The 17,828-nt window shown below is 35.7% G+C and overlaps 1 protein-coding gene across 3 annotated transcripts in view; it reads left to right on the top strand.

The window, feature by feature from the left end:
• The window catches only part of UBR1 (ubiquitin protein ligase E3 component n-recognin 1), a 65,649-nt gene extending 48,028 nt beyond the window's left edge, over positions 1 to 17,621 (top strand). For 2 of the 3 annotated variants that reach the window (XM_050896804.1, XM_050896803.1), the window contains exons 34-46: positions 1,137 to 1,285; positions 4,217 to 4,272; positions 4,605 to 4,701; positions 5,607 to 5,674; positions 6,596 to 6,746; positions 7,581 to 7,668; positions 9,375 to 9,508; positions 10,752 to 10,860; positions 12,677 to 12,733; positions 13,222 to 13,299; positions 13,955 to 14,125; positions 14,327 to 14,428; positions 14,917 to 17,621. In XM_050896804.1, the coding sequence (XP_050752761.1) occupies positions 1,137 to 1,285; positions 4,217 to 4,272; positions 4,605 to 4,701; positions 5,607 to 5,674; positions 6,596 to 6,746; positions 7,581 to 7,668; positions 9,375 to 9,508; positions 10,752 to 10,860; positions 12,677 to 12,733; positions 13,222 to 13,299; positions 13,955 to 14,125; positions 14,327 to 14,428; positions 14,917 to 15,058 (1,402 nt within the window). In that variant the 3' untranslated portion in view covers positions 15,059 to 17,621. Of the gene's footprint in view, positions 1 to 1,136; positions 1,286 to 4,216; positions 4,273 to 4,604; positions 4,702 to 5,606; positions 5,675 to 6,595; positions 6,747 to 7,580; positions 7,669 to 9,374; positions 9,509 to 10,751; positions 10,861 to 12,676; positions 12,734 to 13,221; positions 13,300 to 13,954; positions 14,126 to 14,326; positions 14,429 to 14,916 lie in introns of those variants that run through there. The other variant, XM_050896805.1, reaches the window with a different exon arrangement.
• Positions 17,622 to 17,828: the final 207 nt, after the last annotated feature.

Here is a 17,828-nt window from a genome sequence, read left to right as displayed (position 1 = left end):
TCTTGGTTAAATCCAGTCTGGTAGTTCTTATGTTAGGAGTCTGGAATCTTCTAATCCACAATTCTAGTGATTTGGGTCACTTCCTGTGTCTCTAGGCAAGTTATTTAATGTCTGTCTGCCTTAATTTTCCTCCTATATGTCTGTTTCGGGGATAGATTTCACTTGGTTTTGGATGTGATAATGTAATATAGATTACTCAAAGGAATAGGGATGTGTTGTCTGTTTCTATTCCAGTGGGCAAAAGCACTCACCCACTAAAACAGAATGAATGGATAGATACTTTTCAAGTGTACTCAGCTGTCTTTCTTCTTTTTAGATCACGCTATAAGTACTCTATTTCTGCTACTTCTGACTGACATCATAGTTATGCAAAGTACTTATACATAGCTGCTATTTGTAAAAATGTCGTCAGAAAGTTGAATCAAATTCTTTCTTGATAACTGATCTCCATGGGGAAGATTCTATAGTTTGCACTTAAACAATGTGGTGTTTAAGTATGAGCCTGGCCAAACCCCAAACTTCATGGTACAATTGTTTTGGCTGTAGAGATTTGGAGAATTAATATGAATGTCATATATTTCTGTTACGAAGTTCTGTATATGACTTTGAAAAAACACAAGCCATTAAAACTGTACATGTTTTTGCCTAGGCACTTTTCTGCATATAACTGCATTTACATAAACTAACCCAATGTCAGTTGAAAGAAGCTTAAATGCTAAAAAAGTGTTTAAAAACACATTTGAAATGTCTGTCTTTCCATTTTTAGTGCCTTATGAGATGGGATGCATTTTCACTCTGGCACTTATAATTACACTTGCTTACTCGCATTTGGTTTTTTCATTGTATTTTACTTTGATTTAAATATTTGCATTTTTTGAATGCGAATTACAATACAGTATACAGAAATAGACTCCTTCCAGCCTGGCAGCTCATAATCTCTCAATTTGTAGAGCCTGTTATGTCAAGGTACTTGTTTACTACTGGAAACTAGTAATTTTTTTCTCCTCTGTACAAAAGGCCTTTGTAGTCAAGAATTCTTTCATAAATAGCTTAGACTTTGTTAGTGATTGATTGACCGGTAAGTAATAAGCACTATTAATAATGCCGACTGAAATTATCTTGGCTTGCTTTTGCAGAGCCAAATACTCAAGCAGTATCAAGGAGATGCTTATTCTCTTTGCCACCACCATTTATAGAGTTGGGCTGAAAGTTGCTCCAAATGAAGCTGATTACCGGATTCCTATGATGACCTGGAGCACATGTGCTTTTACCATCCAGTGTATAGGTAAAGCATAATTTGGGTTTATTCCTTCTCATGACTTGAAAATCTTACAGTTGTTTATATAATTTTATACAATCTGATTGTATAAATAGTAATAGTTCTGCATAAATAAGAGCAATATGTAATAGTATAACAATGTATATTGTATGTAATTACATGTATAATAATAGAATGATAATCTATAATCCAGTATAAATAATAGGATGTTTTTGTTAGATGGTAGTTTATAAAATAAGGTATGGAATGCCAACATTGATGAGTTTAATCTGAGAGAGGAGGGAGTGATCATGTTCCCCATTACTAATTGTAACATTAAACATGTTCAATGAATATCTTCAGGCTGCCAAAGATCATTGACCTGCAGGCATCTCCTACACAGCTAAATATCTAACATAATACATAAATAGTACTCCCTCTCATTATTTCTTTTTGTCTCTATTTTCAAAGAATTCTCATGGAATTTGTAGAAGAAATACGGTCTCTTGTATTCTGAAATTGCTAAGCAGATACCTAGTAGGAAAAAAAAAACAACCCCAAACCCAAACATTCTCTGGCATCAATCTCTTTTTGAAGACAAAATAATTACCATAAAAATGACTGCATTTTTTGGGATGATGTACTTGTTTAGCAGTCAGTCTCATTTCATTTCTGTACTATATACACAAAGAAGTTTGTGTAATAAACATGAAGCTGTAGATAAATCTGTAGTGGCTTCCAGGCAGGGAGAGAGGCAAGAGATGAGTCTGAAATGCATGCTGAAGGAATTGAGAATGTAATTGTACATCTTCATAAGTATGATTTGCCAAGTATGCCATTTTTTCTTGACGAAGCTGTTGAGGTACAAGTGTAGTCTGCCGTAAATCTATAGTGAACTTGACCCAACTGGAGTATCAAGAGTTCAAAAGGTTTTTAGGAGGATTGGGAATATTCTGATAAGGCAGGAATAGTCATGAAAACCGACTGCATCTTTGTAGTGTCAGATTTTATCAGTTTTCAAATGGGTCAGTAGAGGACTGGAAGCCACCCAGCTCTATTAACATTAATGCACTTAATGCATTGCAGATTGTTTTCATTTGATATCTAAAAAAAGACCTTGGTGGCTGTCAGGGATGAGTTTGCTAGCAAGTGTATAAATGCAGTAACTGTTATCACAGATGTGATATCGCAAGCATATGTCAGAAGTAGAAAACTCAGATGCCTTACCAGGCCAAGACTATAAAACCAGAGGGACCACTGTGACAGTCTGACCTATCCTAGGCCACAGCACTTCCTTGGATTCATTTTTGTCTACAAATAGAGTAGGCTTCCATGAAATTGTAAAGCAAAACTGCCTACATAGCTTCTAGTATGCTGGTTTTGAATCTAGTCATAGGGTGCGTTACTAAAACCATTTAATGGGCATGTAGCCAAGCTGCCTAGACAAGGAACCTTAGCTACCTGTATTAGTGGAGTCTCTAGAGGAGGGTCAAAGCATCATTGACCCAAGGGATGTGAATTGCTTTTATTGCCTAAAGCCAAACACTTAAAAATACAAATCTGATTTTTCCCATGTTTCCTCAGCAACTCCACATGTTGTGTGTTAAACTAACGTATGGAAGTGCTAAGTTAAAACACTTTCATGTTTTGTTAGAGGTGGTTTAAAAAAAAACAAAACCAAAACCAACCAAAAACCTCCCAACCAAAAAAACCCCAACAAAAACAATTGTTGTGGTTTAACGCGAGCCAGCAACTAAGCACCACGCAGCAGCTTCCCCCTCCCCGCTCCCAGTGGGGTGGGGAGGAGGAAAAAAAAAGTAAAACTCGTGGGTTGAGATAAGAACAGTTTAATAACTAAAGTAAAATAAAATACACTACTAACTAAGAATAAGAATAATAATATAATAACAACAGTAATGAAAAGGAATATAACAAAAAAAAATAAAAAAAGAAATAGAAAAGACAAGTGATGCACAATGCAATTGCTCACCACCTGCTGACGGATGCCCGAGCAGTGATCCGCCCCTCCCGGCCAACTCCCCCCTGTTTATATACTGGGCATGACATTCTATGGTATGGAATACCCCTTTGGCTAGTTCAGGTCAGCTGCCCCGGCTCTGCTCCCTCCCAGCTTCTTGCACACCTGCTTGCTGGCAGAGCATGGGAAAGTGAAAAGTCCTTGGCTGAAGATAGGCGCTACTTAGCAACAACTAAAACCTCAGAGAGTTATCAACATCATTCTCACACTAAATCCAAAACACAGCACTGTACCAGCTACTAAGAAGAGAATTAACTCTATCCCAGCTAAAACTAGGACAACAACAACAAAAATTCCAAGATCTTGAAGTATACTGATTCATCTCTGAAAAGTGACTAAAGCACAAAAACATTTGAATTGATAACTTTTTACTCAATTGAGTTAATTTTGGTTTCTTTTTTTTATTGGTTTATTTTCTCTTCATTATCCCTTCAGAACCAGTGCACTCAGGGAGGAAAGCTGAATTGTATTCCAGATTGGGAATTTTTTTTTCAAAATATTTTTGTTAAACTATAGTCAAATGCAGTAGTGCAAATCTGAGGGTAAGATGGCTGTATAGCATCCCCATAAACATACCTTTATGTTTTTGAGCATTGTATAAGGGTAACTGAAAATACAACTAAATCCATAGAATGTCTTATCATCATTCATGTGCAAGTGTTCCTTTAAATCCCTAGTTAGCAAGATCTGAAAGCCAAATGTTTTTAAAAAGCTTGTTACAACCATTTATCTGGGAAACATTCAGTACCATTTAAGATGGATTTTTCAAGAGAATTCTCTTATCAGAATAAAGTTGAGCTTTAAAAAGAAGTACATATACTAAGAATAAATTAATCTTGGACTAATTATATTCTAACAGAAATGTTATGTTAGGTCCTGTAGAACAAAGCAACTTATTTTTTTCTGTGTTTAATTTTAAGAAAACCTCTTGGAAACAGAGGGCAAGCCTTTATTTGGATCTCTACAAAATAGACAGGTATGGGCAAGTAAGATACGCAATACATTTTAAACAAAAAAGTTTATATATATATATATATATATAAAATACACACACATATATAAAAAACTTACTGTTGAAACTGCTAACATGAAGATCATTCTCTGTTGAGGGATAGCTCTCAAAATGTCTAGATTGATAACATAAAGAGCATTTTAAAAGAATAATGTTTCTACGTATACTTGGAAGTTCATACTAAATTCACTTATCAATGTGTCTTGTGTTTGTAGAAGTAGATATGTTTTTACAGCTTTATTTCACTATTATATCTTTCCTTTTTTCCTGTCCAACCATTTTCTCTTGCGCTCTAGCACAGTGGCCTTAAAGCATTAGTGCAGTTTGCAGCTGCTCAGAGAACAACATCACCACAGGTCCTGATTCAGAAACATCTGATTCGTCTTCTAGGAGGTATTGTATTCCTTTACTACCTTTCGTGTTGCAGAATTTTCTATTGCAAAATGGCACACGTGTTAATACAGCATAGAAGCAAAGGTTAGACTACTGACAACAGTGCTAACTTCAATTTCTCTAATGTTGCTTGAAATTATGGAGTATTGCTTGAACTTAAGTAATCAATAATTCTGCTAACCCAGCCCTGTATCACTGAAGTCCCCAAAAAATCCTCTATCCCAGATTACCTAGGCTTGGAGATACAGATGTTTAACAATCTGTTTCTGACAATGTTCAAAATCACTCAAATTCTGTGCTAAACAGGTGGATAAAGCCACAAAACAGGTATTCCTCTTTCTTAATTGTGAGACTGCATCTTTTTAGTACTTTCAAAAGGCTGCTTGCAGCCTAGTTTAAGATATTTTGGCCTCAGGGAGAGCTAGTTTGAGACACATAGCTATCCTCCATGTTTCTTACTGATTAGGTTAGCATGGTGGCCTTTGAATCCCACTCTTTGACTTGCCTTCTATTCGATAGGATTCTTAGGTGTGGTACAGGCTTTTGTATTGGGCTAGGTTGTGAGGCATCTAGCGTTGCAGTGCCTAAGTACATTTGTGGACTTCACCCTTAACACTGTGTGCACTTTATTAGAGCTGGAGAAATAAATCAAAGATTTTTATCTCAGAATTTTGAAGATACAGTCATTAAATTTGTGAGCTGGTTGGGCATGTGGAAATAGCTGAACAGATGCACAATCAATTAAATAAGTGGTAAGTAGTTAATTAAATAATTCAGAGACTTGGACATTTTTTGGATGAAAACACAGAAATGAAAGAGGCTTTAAAATCAGATTCTGATATTGCAGTTCAATCCAAAAGAAGAAAATACCTATCAAATCCATAATTGATATCTTTATTTTGTAGTTCTTCTACCAAACTTTAAAGGGGAGGACACTCCATCCCTCTTAGAAGTAGATATGTTCCACATTTTGGTAAGCAGGTTCATTTTATTCTTCATATTAGTTTGGGTTTTTTTTGAGCATGGATTTTTGTGTACTTTACCCTGTAGATAGTCCTGCATTATCTGTTCACTTGCATGAGTTAAATGATTATACATGAGCACTGCATACAAGCAAATGATTACATATGGCTGGTATATACAAGTGTTTACTTTTAGTTCTGCTGTTGTTCTAGCTTTCAGGGCTTTGCTATCTCACTTCTTAAATTTCATGCTTGCAATCTCAATCATCTTTTTATCACCTCTATTGCTATCAAACCTACAAAAAACCCTGAGAAATGCACCCACTCAGCTTGTTTCCCTCACTTTTTCTTTGTCTCAATAGGCCTCTCATACCGTCTGATTCCTTCACATTTACTCTCATTAGTTTCTTTACTCTTCTTAGCCGCTTCTTTCTGTTCTTAATACAAATCTGTATTATAGTTTCTCTATTGTTAAAAAAACCAAACAAAACCATGCAACAAAAAAAGCCAACAAAACCCAAACAAACAAAAAACCAAACCCACCACAATAAAACCTGTTTTGCCCTGGTTACCTTTCTAACTAATGCTTGGTCTCGCTTCTCACTTTTTTTCAATGTGCTTTGTCTTATGTCAAAAACCAGAAATTAAGCTTTCTAGGAGTTGGACAAGCTTTCTTGGTGTATCTCTAAACTGGCAATTACAATGGAACTATATCTGAGTTTCCTACATGCTAGAGGGGCACGAATGGTTAATATTTTCCAATAAGTTTTTGCTGCACTTTGTGAATTAAAACTGGCAAGATAAATGAATATATTTAAATTGACTACAGAAATGAAATATAAATGTATAGTGAGAATGGAAATGTCTATTACCCATGTAGCTATTACCAAATTTCTGTTACTTTAATGTTTGCTCCTTCCCTTTCACTGTAGGTGGGAGTTGTGTTATCCTTTCCATCTTTATACTGGGAGGATGCTGTAGACTTGCAACCTTCATCAATTAGTTCAGCCTACAACCACCTCTACCTCTTCCATCTGACAACACTGGCACACATAACACAAATCATCGTCTCTTCAGCAACAGGTAGAGGAGTATTTGGGTTGGATTATTCTGGCATTTTTACACAATTTCTTAAAAATAGTGGATGGACACCATTAGTGTCTTCCAGGTATAAACTTCCTCATAATAAATGACACTTAGTGCTAGGTAGTAATAACTGTTTTCTGGTAAAAAATAAATAGCACTACATCATTTTCAGAGCATTTTATTATATCACTTCTGTGTGCTTAGCCTAAGAAAACAAAATAGTTATTGATATATCAGTACTTGTTCAAGTCAGTCATTCCAGAGTGGTAACTTCCCCTCTTTACTCCTTGTAGGAGAAGCAAAGCTCTGCCCGGCACTCTGAGCTGTACAGTGACAGTTAGTATGGATTTGGGAAATAAACTTTTCTTTACCCTTCAAGCTAGTAAATACCCAGAGCCGAAATATGAAATCCTATAAACTGATAGGAGAGAATTTCATACTACTGTTAAAAACTGTCAGTAACCTACAGGCTTCCTAGCTACTACTTTCCTTTTTCTTCAGCATGATGGGAATTAAAAAAAAAAGGTAGATCAAGCTATAGGAATTTTTTTATTTTATGTCCTGTCTAGTAGGGCAATAAATTCAAAAGTTCGAGGGAAGGAAGCAGTTTTTACGTGAGGATGAGCACTGAGGCAGTAATCCTGATTCTTCTTTATAGCATGCAGTTTTAGGAGAACATTTGTTAGGTTAAAAGCAGCAAATAGAAAAGAATTAAGCAAAATAAAGTGGAAATATTTCTGTAATGCAATTTAAAAAAAAAGCTCAGTATATGTAAAAAAAAAAAAAGAAAATGAAGTGCTTTTACAGTAGGATTCATCTTTTTGTGTGCAGAATCCCCTACTGCTCGATCATCTGACAACAGTGAGGAGGCACGGTCTGCACAGTCTTTCTGTAGAGAGGTTTGCCAGTACACCAGTGGGTAAGTAGTAGTTCAGTGATAGCATTGCATTTTCCTAGAAAGATGGCAAACCACAGGGATTGACCTGAACAACACAGAAAACTGGAAAAAAATTATCTATTTTTTATGGGGAGTTAGCACAATGCCTTGTGCTTTCTTCCTATAGTCCTCAACACTGAAAAAAAGGAAACTGGTGAAAGGAACACTTCTAGTTAAAATAGCTACTTTTTGTGGACAACAGAGTAAACTCTTAGTCTAAGGATGAAAAAATACCTGTATCCGTCCTGGAGAGAAATACAACCACTAACTATAGTAGCTATTTTTTCTTTGCCTTGATTGCTTTTTTCAGATCTCTCAATTACAGAGGGAAGTCAGAAAGAAGGAAATGGTTCTACTATAAAAGGGGGAGAAGTGTAAAGCTAAACACAATTGCTTATTTGTTTGAGTGTTAGTGCCCATCTTTTCAGACTTTTTTGATAGGTATAGCTACAGACTCTTTAGTACTTCAGTATCTGTGTGTGAAATAAACTGGAAAATATGGATGCACCCTCTACAAATTCTGCTTTGATTTATCTTCACCAAGGCTAGTTGCAAAGATTTGTTTCTCAAGGATTGGCAATGCTATCCACTTGTCTAAAAGTTTTAAGTCTAAATTTCTAAATATTTAAAATTTAATATTTAAATAATAGGAGTTACTTTTCTGAGGCATGATCTTAGAATCATAGGTGCTGTGCATTTTGGAAAATCAGGTCACTGTACTGAGATGCCTAGGTACAGAAATAAATGCCAAAGTTTAGGCAACCCAGCTCTGAAACTGTTAGTGTTTTAATTTCTGTGTATGCATGCATTGTCACCTTCTAACTCTGACCTATCTGTGCTTAAACAGCACAGTCTGCATAACAATTTTGCAATGGTCTCTGTGTTATAATACAGCTTTACAGGTTGTTCCTCAGCAGGTCCTGGTCAACATTTGTGTGAACATCCTGTTCACATAAATGTGAATTTAACTATGTTTAAAATTTTTGGAAAACAGGGACACTGTAAGTAAGTTAAACTTGCTATGAAATATAGACTAAATGCTCATATTGCACAAACTACAAGAATAATTACTGAGATGAATATTGCTCCAGTATTTTTTGTCGAAAATGGGATTAGCATACCTTTATTTTAAACAATCTGAGTGTTACTGTTGTGACTTCAATAATGAAGTACGAGGTATTAATTTTTTAATTCTGTTGGGTTTGTTGTTCCTGAAGAGTATTTATGTTTGTTTGGTTTTTTCTCATTTTTGAATTGCGTTCAAAACACCAAGTGAATGAAAAACTTTCACCACTTCAAAAAATTGCTGGCTTTCAGTAATAAAAAACAACCAGTGTAAGAACCAATTGCTCTGTGTGTGATGCTGTATTGCACAGTTTAAATCAGGTTATCTTGAGTTACCTAGAGATGGACAGCTATGTATTGGCTATTTATTTTTTATAATTCTGAAAAATATAAGTTGAGATAATTTGAAGGCTTAATGTAAGTGTTCTACATAAACTCAGTACTCATTCCTTAGGCAAAAGGGAAGTCGGAAGTTAGGTGCTGGTGGCTGTTTCACAAAATTTGGGGTACATCAGTGTTGCTTCTACACAGATGCCATTCTACCAATGCTAGCCAAAATGTGAAAGTGCTAGAAGGATTTGCACTGTGAACTACTGCAGCTATTTCTCATTTGTGTATTACAGTTGCTTTAGTCAGGATATTCCAGGCTGGCTTGTGTGGGATTGTGTTAAAAAAGGCATCATGCCTTACCTTCGTTGTGCTGCTTTATTTTTTCATTATTTGCTGGGAGTTTCTCCACCTGAGGAACTACTACAAGGTAAATATGAGGAAGCAAATGTATCTATTATATTGACTTTGTTTACTGTTTTCTTGGAAGAATGGAATTTTTAAATGTTCACAATAACTTAACAATAGTTAATACATTAAAGTAAGACTTGGAAAGAAAAGGAAATACTAATTTGTATAGAAAGGGGCAGGCATGAGAAGCTGAGTTCTCTTGGCCTTCTTTGCATGGAAAAGAGTTACTTATGAGTATGTGCAAATATGTGAATTATCAATGATTTATTCATAGTAAGTATTTCTGGATGCAAAGATTCTGTGATTTAAGGATAATTCTAGGGGCTTAGATTACATCACCTGAGAAATAGTCTGGAGTATATTTAAAAAAAACCAACCTTTTTGTGCAGTTGCTAATGTTGGTAAATGGTAAAGACACAGGGATTCAGCAAAACAGAGCCAAGTAGAAATAAAGCACGTTATAAAACTTAAACCTCTTCCATAAAGGATCCTAATGCATTACAGATACTAAACCCAAAAATAAATATTTTGTCTTCTGCCAAAATGCAGTGAAACACAGAATCATCAACTATTTGGAAAGGAGGACCAAAGTTGCTATGAACAACTGAGACAAAATGTAGCATCTTAAATTGATTTACATAAGCTGTAAACTAAGTTTGAATTTCATTAGGATATATGAGTCAAAATCTCTGCACTTTGGGATATGCTATTGTCCTTACCATTAGTCTGGAACTTTGATTCTATAGGGAAGAGTCTTCCTGGTGAATCAGCAATGCCATTTTCTGTAGCAGAGCCAGTAAATGACCACGCAGCAAACTATTAAATTAGCCCAACTTTATGTAATGTGTTAGCGCTGACTTGATCATAGCAAAATTTAATATCATTGCAGGCCAAAAGGATAGTGAAAAGCTAAAATGTGGTAAGTACAGAAATCTGCTGCACTAACGTGTTACATAGTATGCAGTGAAATGGAATTTAAGCAAGGAATTCTGTTATTACAGTAACTTATGCATGACTAAAAAATAACTTAATATATGTCAAATTTGTTAAACCTAAAGCAGATCCTCAGCTAATGCAAATTATTATAGCTCTGATTAAGTCAGTGGAATTACATCCAATTGTACTAGCTAGGAGCTATGCTGAAGCTGTAAGATACATATTACTCAATGGAAAAGGGATCAGGAGATTACTAGTTTTGAGTGAATTCTTCAGCAGTGCTGAAACACTTTAACAGTTGCTCATGTTTTCTTTTTCTTTTGCAGTTTCTGAAGAAGGGCAATTCAAGGCACTTTGTAGTTACCTCTCTCTACCTACCAATTTGTTCCTGCTCTTCCAGGAATATTGGGACACAGTAAATCCACTGCTTCAAAGGTACTAACTGGGACTGGACAGGCGACGTTTTATGTTGTGATGGCCCTATGGGAATTCGGGATCAAATTTGATAATAAGTGATTGAGCTCAAATTCATACTAGAGTTCCAGACATTTGTTTGATGTGCACAGGTATACCAAATCTCTTAACGCACTTCAAAAACATAAAACATTCTATATTTTGTGGTAATTCAAACATTAAACAATTATAGTTAAAGGGACTAGTACTTGCAGACCTACTTGAAATCATTCATGCAGAAGGAAGTTATCATAAACCTCTGCTTGCATGGTATGCCACTTACTGTCCATTGGCCTATTTTTAATCTGTCTACAGCAAAAGTGCTGATTACACGAGCTATAAAATGCGAATATGGAAAATTATGTAGCTGGCAGGGTGAGGCTTTGTACTATTTCTTCTCTGGATTTCCAAAATAGACTGAAGAATGTCAAAGTTAGCTTAATGGTTAAAAGGTACAATTAGAGTATTATGTACATTGCAATCTAGCAGTAAAGAAATAATTGGTAAAATTCTCCATTCAAAAACACAAGTTAAAATAAACAGACACACCCTCCCCCCCAACTCTGAGAATAATCCTGCTATATTGTGTTGGAGAATGTCTCCATGTATTTAATGTGACCGTTTGAGCACTTGGTTGCATTAATTATTATTCCTGGTTCTTGGCAGAATTCTCTGGCTCACACTAGCTTTTCCTGAGTTTTTTTACCTCTGTTCTGTTTTGTTGTCTAGATTCCTTCAATTTAGGGACATTTTAGCTGTTGACTCCAACTTACAGTCCATATAGCTGACCTAAACAATTTCCTACGTACAATTTTACTATAATTAATTGCATTTGTATTATATATAATTACTTACAAATTAATAGCATTTTCACAAGTAAATTATTTAATAAGTTTGTCTTACATGTTCCTACATGTTTGCTCAGAGACATAACGGTGCTTATAAGAGAACACAGGGGATAGGTGCTTGTGAACATTAGGAAACGATCACTAGAGGCAGGGCTAACAAATCCATCGTAGTGCTCCCAGTCAAAAACAGAGGTTTCAAGTAGGAGGCTACATATTTCATGTAATAGTAACAGTTGTCAAATCGTCATGCAAGTTCCCATATGTTTTTTGAAAGAATCTTATTTCAGAAGACTAAATTTGATGATTGTTGAGAAATGTGTTAAATGAAGCTTACTAGATTGACCATCTGCTACAGTTCTCTCTCCCTTCTCCTCCTTTTTGTAGAAATAACGTAAAAGGTATCTTAGACATACCAATTCCTCTGTTTAGTAACTTGCCAATATCTACCATTGTTTTGGTAGACACACTTGGCCATTCTAAGCAAGCATACAACATGCAATAAAGCATGGTAAAAGAACCGTTGGGTGATGGTTATTAAATAAAAGCAATAAATATTTTCCTAGTAGAGCGTATGATATTTTCTTATGCTCTGGCTTTCAGCAGATATATTCCAAAAGGAGCTGGGTATTGTAGCCCACTTTGAGAACTTGAATATGTCTGAAGACTGCTTGCATTTTTTAACTCTGTGTTAACTCTTTGTTTTAATGTGCATGTTGATGATTTTAAGTGTTGTTGTTTTTCACATGGATTTTTCTCTTGTATATAAACCTAAATTCTTTTCCTGAAGCAAAACTGTAAAGAATAGCTGTTTCTCCTTGGGAAGTTTTAGTTAGAACTATCAGTGCTTTATCTGTGCTCTGTGTTTGCTTATTGCTTACTAGTTTAGGTTAGTGATCCTAAATGTATATTATTATCAAACACTGTCATCTGCAAATGTTTGTTTGAAATAGGTGGTGTGCTGACCCGATGGTGTTAAGTTGTTTGAAGGGGAAAAGCATTGCAATAAGGTAAGTTTGGTTTTGTTGTTGTTTTTTCTTCTGTTTTTAACTTAAAACTGTTGAAAGAATGAAGTGCTTGTTGTGGACAAGTTAGAGTGCTTTTATTTTCTTCCTCCTGCTCTACTGCTGAAAGTACATTTCTCTTTAAATGGTTGTGTATTATTCCTCATGCAGTGACTCTTCATTGAGAATGTACAACGTTGTTAGACAAGTTATCTAGCTTACTCTAGGAAAAAACAGGAGCTAACTGAAATACGAAATGTCTTCATACATGTAGGTTACGTATGAAATTTAATTTCATCACCTTTGCTGGAATATAGAAATGCTGAAGCTCCCCTGTGGCGCCTCTCATTTGGGCTTCTAGCACTGAAGAACTGCTCTAGAACTGCAGAAGTTTGCAGAAGGGACTGAAAGCTTAGCAGGAATTTATAGCTATCCATTCTGTTCTTTGCTGTGATCTTTATTATTCTCATAATAGTTCTTTTTCACTTACCCAGGTATCCTAGGAAAAGAAATAGTTTAATAGAGCTTCCTGAAGACTATAGCTGCCTCCTGAACCAAGCCTCTCAGTTTAGGTAAGATGTGACATATTTAGTTGTCTTCCTGGGTGTTTTGTCACTTTTAGTCACTTCTCTATTCTTGCAGTTATTGTAACTGGTGTTTAAAACTATGTACAGAAATTATTTTGCAGAAGTGAAGGCACTGTTACGGTTATACTGGCCAATACTAGCACATGTTCATTTTAAATCTGAAACACAACAGCTTACTAAATGAAGTCACTTGTGTTTGATAGGATAGCATATAAAATTATTATAGCTTAATCTGTTGGTCATTTTTCACCAGTGCAATGTGCATTTGGTTTGGTCATAGGCCTGAAAATTATTTTTGCACTGGACGCAAGCAGCCCAGAAGGTTGGCACTGTTTTATGCCAGGAAGAGTGAATCATAGGATAATTCAGGTTAGAGGGGACTTCAGCAGATCATCTAGTCGAACCTCCTGCTCAAGGAGATATCTTGCAGATAAAATATTACAAGCAATGTAAAAACATAGCCAAAGGAGGCAGATATGTGAAATATGATTATGAAATATTATGTCTTAGGTTTTGTTTGTTTGTGGGTTGGGGGTGGTTTTGGGTTTGTTGTTGGTTTTTTAAGGAACATTATCCATAGTTAACATTTCTTTTTAAAGTTTTAATTCCTGCAGTAACATTCTGGTTATACTTCTTCTAGATGCCCACGGTCTTCTGATGATGAACAAAAACATCCAGTATTGTGTTTATTCTGTGGGGCTATGTTGTGTTCCCAGAATACTTGCTGTCAGGAACTGGTGAATGGGGAGGAGTTGGGAGCCTGTACTTCTCATGCTCTTCAATGTGGAGCTGGAGTCTGTATGTTTCTCAAGTAAGTAGCTAGCCAGAATTTAATGTGTGAAAGAGTAAAGGGAAATATTTGAAGGTCAAAATTCACAACATTGTCAAAGCACTTGATTCTTTTTGTCTGAGATGAAGAAACATTGCTTTGACCTAAAATATAGCTTACCAAAAAGTTAAGAACCTGCTGGGAGTTGTCTTGTATTTTAAATGTAGTTATTTTTTCCTTAAGAATCAGGGAATGCAGAGTTGTCCTCATTGAAGGTAAAACCAGGGGCTGCTTATATCCTGCTCCATACTTGGATGAATATGGAGAAACAGATCCAGGTCTGAAGTAAGTAAATGTTTGACTTTCTTTCTACATTTCCCTTTTGGTATCTCTTTTTCTTACACCCATTAGACAACATGTTCTTCCTGCTAGCATGTACAGCACTGTAATATGTATCTTGGCCTGCTGAACTTGTTTAACTTCAAATTCCTGATGGCAGTTTCCAGTCATGAATGGGTCATTCATAATGGAAAAATACACTTTTTTGGTACTGTTAAACTTTCTTACTTTTGTCAAGAATACTTTATAAGCTTTTCATCAGAAATGTGCAACAGCTGCCATTGCTGAAATGTCATCTTGGAAATGGCAGTCATTGCTTGTTGCATGTAGAACTGTTTTCATTCCTAGTAGACTTGTTGGAATTGGTGTTCATACAAGTATTTAATATTTTCTAGCTATTGTTAAGAGTGTTATTGCTAGACTATTAATGGAACAGTTTGTCAGTTGCTATTCTGATATGCTTATTGGGTATTCTCCTTTTTTCTTCTACGAAGAAGAGGCAATCCCCTGCACTTATGTCGGGAGCGTTACCGGAAGCTCCATCTGCTATGGCAGCAACACTGCATCATAGAGGAGATTGCTAGGAGCCAAGAAACGAATCAGATCTTCTTTGGATTCAACTGGCAACTGCTCTGAGTCTCTTGATTTTTAGTGAAAACTCTTACCTTTCGGCAGCGCTTTGGAAAAGGAAAGGAGGGTGGCAGTAAATAATCTACTGTCAAGTGGATTCTGTAGTTCAGACACAATTGATGGATTCTCTAGGCTGGATGTATTACTGATACATTGAAACAGAATCTCACATCATATGTTTTGCTCTTCCCCACCCCTCCCCACCCCCCCACCCCCCCCAAAAGGAAAACCACATTATATAATTATTACTGAACATTCAGGTCCAGAAATATTTCCGCTTTTTTGAGAAGTTGTAATTGTTTCACAAGTTTTGATGAGGACAGCTTCCCAAATGCTGTGCTTCAGGGCACATACCACATTTCTGTCTCTTCCATGCCTTGAGAATATACCTAAATGGTGTTGCTATGGAAAAGCCTCCTTTGCTTTCTTTCTGGGTTCTTTTCCCAAGCTTAGTGAAGCTTTTAAATAGGTCAAGATCTGTGGCATAATATTGGAGTGGAAGTGGTGCCAGGCCTTTAGTCATCTGTAGCAACAGGTACAGCAAACATTAAGTTGTACAGAAAAAGCCTGCATTCAGCTATATCCTGGGATTTAATGAAGAGTTTTCATTAATGAACTCTTTAAAGCAGAAGTGTGGGATAGAAAGTGCATGGGGGAATTACCATCTTGCTTGTTGCATCAAAAAATAAAGTCTGTGCTTTTTGCATTGCCAGAACTGCACTTTATCTAATGAATTTGTCCTCTATTAATGTTGTATATCCTGAGAGGTCTAGGGCTACACCATTTGGCTAGGTTGTGGTTAGTTTTACTTCTTTTACAGTTTGTCTTCTGAGATTTTCCCCGAGAACCAAACATGAAAATACTGTTAGGTAGTTGTAGTGTAGCTCTGCAAGTTATACAAGAGCCAGAGACTTCAGTAAAGTAGAAGACCTTCAAAGCTATCACTGGACTAAAATCAAGGCCCAAAAGCAGCAAGTTTTAGAATCAGAAGTAAGTTTGTTTGCCCATATTTGAGGAATTTTCCACTCTTCATCCTCTGTCACTATTGTTTAGAGCCGTGCCTGCATAAATGAAATTGTGTGTTTTGGTGGGCATGTTCAGTGGTTCAATGCCAGTTAGAGCAGAAAAGGGAAAAAAAGGTGGCTAAGTCTGTCTCTCTGCCCTTCAGTAGTTAATAGCACATTGTGATTGAACTCTCTCTCAATGATATGTGATTGTGCTTCAGTTCTAAATGTTGTTCTGTTTTCTGAATTTCAACCATAATATACATGACAGAACTTGTAATGTAATGGGTAGAAATGCTTTCCCAGGAAATCCCATTTCTATGTGATAGTTTGAAGATGTCAATACTCTAAATTTCCCCGCCCCTTTGCTTATTTGGATTCTTTTGTGTCATTTTAATAAGGCTTGCAAGGGGAGGTTTTCAAATTAATGTCTGAGAGTGTGTTTTTGTATTACTCCTTTTTGGTTTGGTGGTTTGTTGTTTTTTGGTTTTTTGGGTTGGTTTTTTTTTTTTTTTGCTACTGATTGTATGAGAGATAGTAGAATCACAAATAATGATTTAGATTTAAATATCATTGTTCTAGTTTTTTAAAGTTTTTAGAGTACGTATGAGTGCACTGAACAGCACCATAACTCATCTAAAAATGGAATACCAATGAACTCAAATATTGTTCTTATTTCAAATACTTTTTTATAACTTTTGCTATAATCCTTCCCAGGTGATATAAATAGTTGGCTTTGGTATATTTGTCAGGTATTCTGTTTCTTGCAATTAAGACCATTCTCCTTATTTGGATTCTTTCACATTTTAAACCTGAATATGAAACTCTTTAAAGACAAATATTAATTCTGTTAGTCTTCTCTGAAATGTACTTGAAATGCATACTGAATTTAGAAGAACAGTTGTCATGAAAACTTGCATGCACTGGCGATTTCTAAGGTCATCAAAACACTTCTTACCAGCAAAAATATTGGATTAAGACTAGCAAATGTATGCCTCATTGGTACCAAAACTGTATTCACTTACTGTTTCCCTCTGATATTTACCTATTCATTTATCAAAAACTTTCAGTTACTGTGCACTTCACTGATACAAAAATTCCGTTATCAAATATGCAGTGAGATCACTTTATTTTGTTTTCTGTCTGAACTGTAGTATATAAGGACAGGAGCTGGTCTGAGCAGGTGAGCTCATGTTTAAAGCTCTAGAAATCTCTTTGTAGCTGAAGAAGTGGGAGAGGAAAGTTGCATCTTTCTGTACGTTTGCACATACTAATTTAGCAAATGGGCTCCCATATCATTCACTGACTAGCGTGGTCATCTTTCATTTCATAAATTACTATGCAGTTTTGTTCACTGTGAGTATAATCTGTATTTAGTGATCGCAAGATGCTTATGCCACTGATTTCTGTTCCATCCAAGCTGACAGAAGAAGTTATTTGATAATGCACATATTGGTATCTTCAATTGCAAAAATGTAAATTTGAAACTTGTATAATGTACTTGTGCTTTTGAAATAAAATATCTTGTATATGTATATTTAAAAAAAGGAAATAAAGTAACTTCTCATAGATTATTCAGTTTTTATTTGGAGGCGCTTTGAGACTTCACAGTTCATTTTACAAGAGCATTATAGCAGAGTCTGTCAGTATGGAAAAGGGGAAGAGTTAGTAAATGGCTGGTAAACAATACCAGTTATCCCTGTAGTCCATATCATCATTGTACCAGTTAGTAATGGTGGCACACTTATTTAAAGAAATATTCCACTTGAAAC

This window comes from Gymnogyps californianus, chromosome 5, assembly GCF_018139145.2.
Source record: "Gymnogyps californianus isolate 813 chromosome 5, ASM1813914v2, whole genome shotgun sequence".
Taxonomy (NCBI): Eukaryota; Metazoa; Chordata; class Aves; order Accipitriformes; family Cathartidae; genus Gymnogyps; species Gymnogyps californianus.
This window is presented reverse-complemented; position numbering and strand designations above follow the sequence as displayed.